The following is a 5540-nucleotide window of genomic DNA, read 5'->3' as shown; positions in this document are numbered from 1 at the left end:
AGGCCTTATTCTGAACCACGAATAAGACCCAAATAAGCTACATAGGGAACATGAACTATTTCCTACCTGTGCACTTCTTTGGACTCCCCGGTCTCTTGCCATGTTGTCCAAGTTTGCAGACAAAGTTCTCCTCCCAGAACTCGGCGAACCAGACGTTCCTGCGGTTGTTGGACAGCGAGCGGCTTTTGAAGTACCGATCAAACGCTGTGGAAGAAACAAAACATTGTGTTATTACGCTGATGATCTCCTTCTAAATGTCCTCCTCTCTAAATATTTTCATTTTTTTCTTCCTGGTTTGTTTTTGAAGACGGGGTCAAATCTGGCCCTCAACACATCCAATAACCTTTAGTTATGCACAAGAAGGAAAAGGAGAAGATAGAGATGCAGAGAAAGAAGTGGGAAAGAGAAACATTTTGCTGCTATGGAACAAAATGTGTTTCATCTCTGACGTTGAGACGGTCAAAATAATAGTAAAAACATCAAACATTTAAAATGCATTGTGTTTCATATTGCTTTTTAATCTTCATTGATAGTCTGAAAGTTAATAGAGTGGTGCAAGAATGAGTCCTCACACCCGGAAAGGACTTTTGCCACTTTTTGTTCCCTCGTCTGGAAGACAATGGTTTTCTGAATGTGTTTTTGGATGCAAGCCTGAAATAAGGTCTGTGGTTGACACAAGCTGAGGAGATTTCAAAGTTTTGTTCCACGACATAAAATACGTCAGTAAATACCCCACTGGTGAAGTCATGTGACCGAGCTGTAGTTCCTTTATAGCCCAACATTAGCCACCTTTAGCTTAGCGGTGGTGACGTGAAGTCATGTGACCGTGCTGTAGTTCCTTTATAGCCCAACATTAGCCACCTTTAGCTTAGCGGTGGTGACGTGAAGTCATGTGACCGTGCTGTAGTTCCTTTATAGCCCAACATTAGCCACCTTTAGCTTAGCGGTGGTGACGTGAAGTCATGTGACCGTGCTGTAGTTCATTCAGTCCAACATTAGCCTTTTCATTCTTCTAAATATCTTCCTCTCTTTGTGCTCTGCTTCCTGACTCACCGTCCACAGACACCCTCTTGGGGAGGATGGTGACGGCGCCCTCGGCCACTCGCTCCTGCTGCACCACAGGAGAGATCTTAGACCCCCAGCTGTCAGACCCCACCCACAGGAAGTGACCCGTCAGGTTGTTGCGTTTCGCCGCATCCAGGATTCGCCTGCAGGGGAAATGGAGAGAGTTACTACTCGTTAAATATTAATGACATTTCTATATGAACAGAAATGTCTACAACCATGCTAAAGGCTGTTCTGAAACACAGCTGTGTTTTGAGTAATGGTGGGATTGAGAGAAGTGCATTGAGTACAGTAAGATTTAGACATACGTGTTCATTTTACAAATAGGCTACTTCTATACTTTTCGTTTAATAAGCACTAAACTAAAGTCCAGATGTCTTTTGCTTAATTATTCATAAACCAAAGGACAGACATCTTGACTTTACGAAAACTGATAGCAGTCCAATGTTGTCGAGACATGTTATCCAATATGAACCTCATGCAGTGTCTTTCTTTCTATGTCAATTATTAAATTAAAGGTCAAACGAGATGGTCTTTTTCAGTCAACTCTTTTTCTCTGTGAGGTCTCAAGATTCTCTATGCGTGAGATTCAGAGCCTCAGATTAATACTGATATCTCTGTGTGTGTGTGTGTGTGTGTGTGTGTGTGTGTGTGTGTGTGTGTGTGTGTGTGTGTGTGTGTGTGTGTGTGTGTGTGTGTGTGTGTGTGTGTGTGTGTGTGTGTGGCTCCTAGTTCACTCAGATAATTGGAAGCTTGTTATCTTAAATCTGCACTCAACAGCCGGTGGATGAACTGATTGAGAATATCCAGACACAGAATTGTGTGTGTGTGTGTGTGTGTGTGTGTGTGTGTGTGTGTGTGTGTGTGTGTGTGTGTGTGTGTGTGTGTGTGTGTGTGTGTGTGTGTGTGTTTTTAGTGGACGTTGACCTTCAGAAGATGAACAGATTATTTTTACAATTTATTTTCTAAATATGTCAATAAAACTGAACAAAAGTAAGTACACATTTTTCTTGAGTGAAATGGTAGAAATTGGATTACAAAGTCTCAAGTCATGCTCAAAATGATAATGCTCACATGCTGATCTACCATCACAGTGTAGCAGGTTAGATTTGCTAATTTGCACGAAACGGTGCTGAGCATGATGGGAATGTGATTACTTTCGCTGCTATTTAATCACAAGCACAGTAGAAATTAAGATGTCCGACTGATAAGTGTGCCAGATGAAAAAATGAAAGGATCAGTAAACAAATTTAAATTCACCCTAAAGGGGATAAAAAACATGTCTGCAGGAAAGTTTACAGGAACGCATTTAAAGTTGTTTACTCCAAAGGGGAAAGATCAGAGATTCTCTAAAGTCTGTAGGCTTTAACTTCCTGGGAACAAGAATACAGAAACAACACATAATGAAAATCCATTCACCAATCCACAGTTGATGAGATATATAGATAGATTTAGAAGTTTAAAAAGTGTAAGAGCCACAAATACTGTTGGGCTACAAATACAGAACAATTTATTTTCATTTTGTTTAAAGTCTTTTACATTTCAAGCCTCGCCATGGCTCTTATATCATCATCGTTATACCGTACGATTTTGCAAAGTATGATAATTTGTGTTGAGAAGATTGACCAATTCACCTGTTTGTCATCTGCAAACTTTGCAAAATCAAACTTGTGTTTGTGTGTGTTTTTTACCGGATGTCGTCCTCGTTGGCGAACATGATGACGGCGCGAGCGTTGGGCGTCTCGATCAGACGCAGGATGATCTTGTCGAACTCGCCGGGTCTCGGCTCTCGAGGAATCTTTAGAGACTGAGCGATACAAACCCCACCTGAGAGAGAAATGAAGAGAGACATTGAGTATTAAAAAAAGAGCAAGACTTATTGACAGTCGGATTAGTCAATATTCAAGTTGGAGAGCAACCAATCTGAGCTGGACGTCGTTCACGATCCACATGTCATATGGCATGGGTCGGCAATAGGCGGCCCGCGGGCAATAATATTTGTCCGGCAAATTATTTTGAGAATAACAAATATTTTTTTTATTTTTTATTTTATATCGGACCGACAGTCACAAATATAGGCTATAATGTCCGAATAGAGGATCTACCTAAACCTGAAGAATGCTTATTGTACTTTTATCCATGTTGAGTGAATGACACACAGCACAGGCACAATCTGGCAGCGGGGTGCACTGACGCTGATAGTGGATCAATAAGTAGGTGGACAGCGCGTGGTGCTGAAATAGCCAATATGCAGTTTGTGGTGTGAAAAAAATAACACCAACTCACTAAATAATTCAAACGTAATGTTTACTTATATGCAGTGTTGGGACTAACGCGTTACAAAGTCCATTCACCACCACCAGGGTCAAGCTAAGCCCCTCCCCTTCAGACCGACCCAACTATCCATTCACCACCACCAGGGTCAAGCTAAGCCCCTCCCCTTCAGACCAAACCCAACCATCCATTCACCATCACCAGGGTCAAGCTAAGCCCCTCCCCTTCAGACCAACCCCAACTATCCATTTATCACCACCAGGGTCAAGCTAAGCCACTCCCCTTCAGACCGACCCCAACTATCCATTCACCACCACCAGGGTCAAGCTAAGCCCCTCCCCTTCAGACCGACCTAACTATCCATTCACCACCACCAGGGTCAAGCTAAGCCACTCCCCTTCAGACCGACCCAACTATCCATTCACCACCACCAGGGTCAAGCTAAGCCCCTCCCCTTCAGACCGACCCAACAATCCATTCACCACCACCAGGGTCAAGCTAACCCCTCCCCTTCAGACCGTACCTAACTATCCATTCACCACCACCAGGGTGAAGCTAAGCCACTCCCCTTCAGACCGTACCTAACCATCCATTCACCACCACCAGGGTCAAGCTAAGCCCCTCCCCTTCAGACCGACCCCAACTATCCATTCACCACCACCAGGGTCAAGCTAAGCCCCTCCCCTTCAGACCGACCCCAACTATCCATTCACCACCACCAGGGTCAAGCTAAGCCCCTCCCCTTCAGACCGACCCCAACTATCCATTCACCACCACCAGGGTCAAGCTAAGCCACTCCCCTTCAGACCGACCCCAACCATCAATTCACCACCACCACCAGGGTCAAGCTAAGCCCCTCCCCTTCAGACCGGCCCCAACTATCCATTCACCACCACCAGGGTCAAGCTAAGCCCCTTCCCTTCAGACCGACCCCAACCATCCATTCACCACCACCACCAGGGTCAAGCTAAGCCCCTCCCCTTCAGACCGACCCCAACCATCCATTCACCACCACCAGGGTCAAGCTAAGCCCCTCCCCTTCAGACCGACCCCAACTATCCATTCACCAACACCCTGGTCAAGCTAAGCCCCTCCCCTTCAGACCGACCCCAACTATCCATTCACCAACACCCTGGTCAAGCTAAGCCCCTCCCCTTCAGACCGACCCCAACCATCCATTCACCACCACCAGGGTCAAGCTAAGCCCCTCCCCTTCAGACCGACCCCAACTATCCATTCACCACCACCAGGGTCAAGCTACCCCGGGGGGTTTCATCGGATCGGTTCTACCTTTCCTGCACAACGGGGCCTAATCGCCAAAATCACCATTACATTCATTTGTGTATCTCCGCAAGAAATATGTATTCTTACATCAAAACCGTCTCTCCTGATTGAACTTTCATTTCCTATATGTATCAGCACCAACAGTATTTTTTGAACAAGACGCCATTGACTATGACGATCTGTACACAATCTACATCCATTTAACTGATATTTAAGTCTGGACCCCAGACTGCCACCCAAAAGGTAACCGATATCAAGTGAATAAAGAATAAAAGCATCCCATTTTACAAAATAACTGAAGCTCCCTGAGCTTTCTGAACAGTCTTCGTTCTGGTGTCGCTCTGCTGGTTTGTGAAACACATCTTCTATCAGCACATCTCGTATAACCCTTTTCCCATTGTGTATGCTGCTGTAATGTTTTAATTATCTTCTCTGTTTGTATCGTTCTTATCTTCACGCCACTGCTGCTGTGATATATTACCACAGAGAATATTAAACCGTCATCTGCAGGGGCTCAAACAGAAGGTCAAAGAGTTTATTAATACTGCCAGACACTACTAAACGCTGTCAAATGATCACTAACATCTCACTAATGATTCCTAAATGCAGCATCTGCTCATAATAATGGCTTAAATATAACTTGACTTTGGGTTGATTCATTCTTTGTTGCAGAGCAGAGGATGAGGACGATGGGGAGTGGTAAAAAGGGAGTATAGTTGAAGATAAGGATTAAACTGTTATCCACTTTTCTATGTTTGTCCAGTACATGTATATATTTATCTCTTAATGACATCTTTGGAGAGAGATAGACTGGGTCAATCTCTCTCCATAGAAAAGCCAGCAACGAGCCGTTTTAACATCACTTGAATGCAACATTAGGATAAATTGAATTTGGTCCAATTTCCAAATCCAATCGG

General features: G+C 44.3%; 1 protein-coding gene across 1 annotated transcript; it reads right to left on the bottom strand.

Annotated features, from left to right (window-relative positions):
* Positions 1 to 66: 66 nt before the first annotated feature.
* LOC104944301 (metabotropic glutamate receptor 8-like) lies at positions 67 to 2892 on the bottom strand (the record flags this gene model as incomplete). The annotated part of the gene is made up of 3 exons (XM_010769820.1): positions 67 to 204; positions 1054 to 1208; positions 2757 to 2892. Coding segments are annotated over 3 exons (429 nt in total), but the record flags the coding sequence as incomplete, so codon positions are not given.
* Between the last annotated feature and the right edge of the window lie 2648 nt (positions 2893 to 5540).

Source organism: Notothenia coriiceps, unplaced genomic scaffold (genome assembly GCF_000735185.1).
Source record: "Notothenia coriiceps isolate Sejong01 unplaced genomic scaffold, NC01 NC01_scaffold00007836, whole genome shotgun sequence".
Lineage (NCBI taxonomy): Eukaryota > Metazoa > Chordata > Actinopteri > Perciformes > Nototheniidae > Notothenia > Notothenia coriiceps.
The sequence above is the reverse complement of the archived record's forward strand: the minus strand, read 5'-3'. Positions and strand labels throughout refer to the sequence as shown.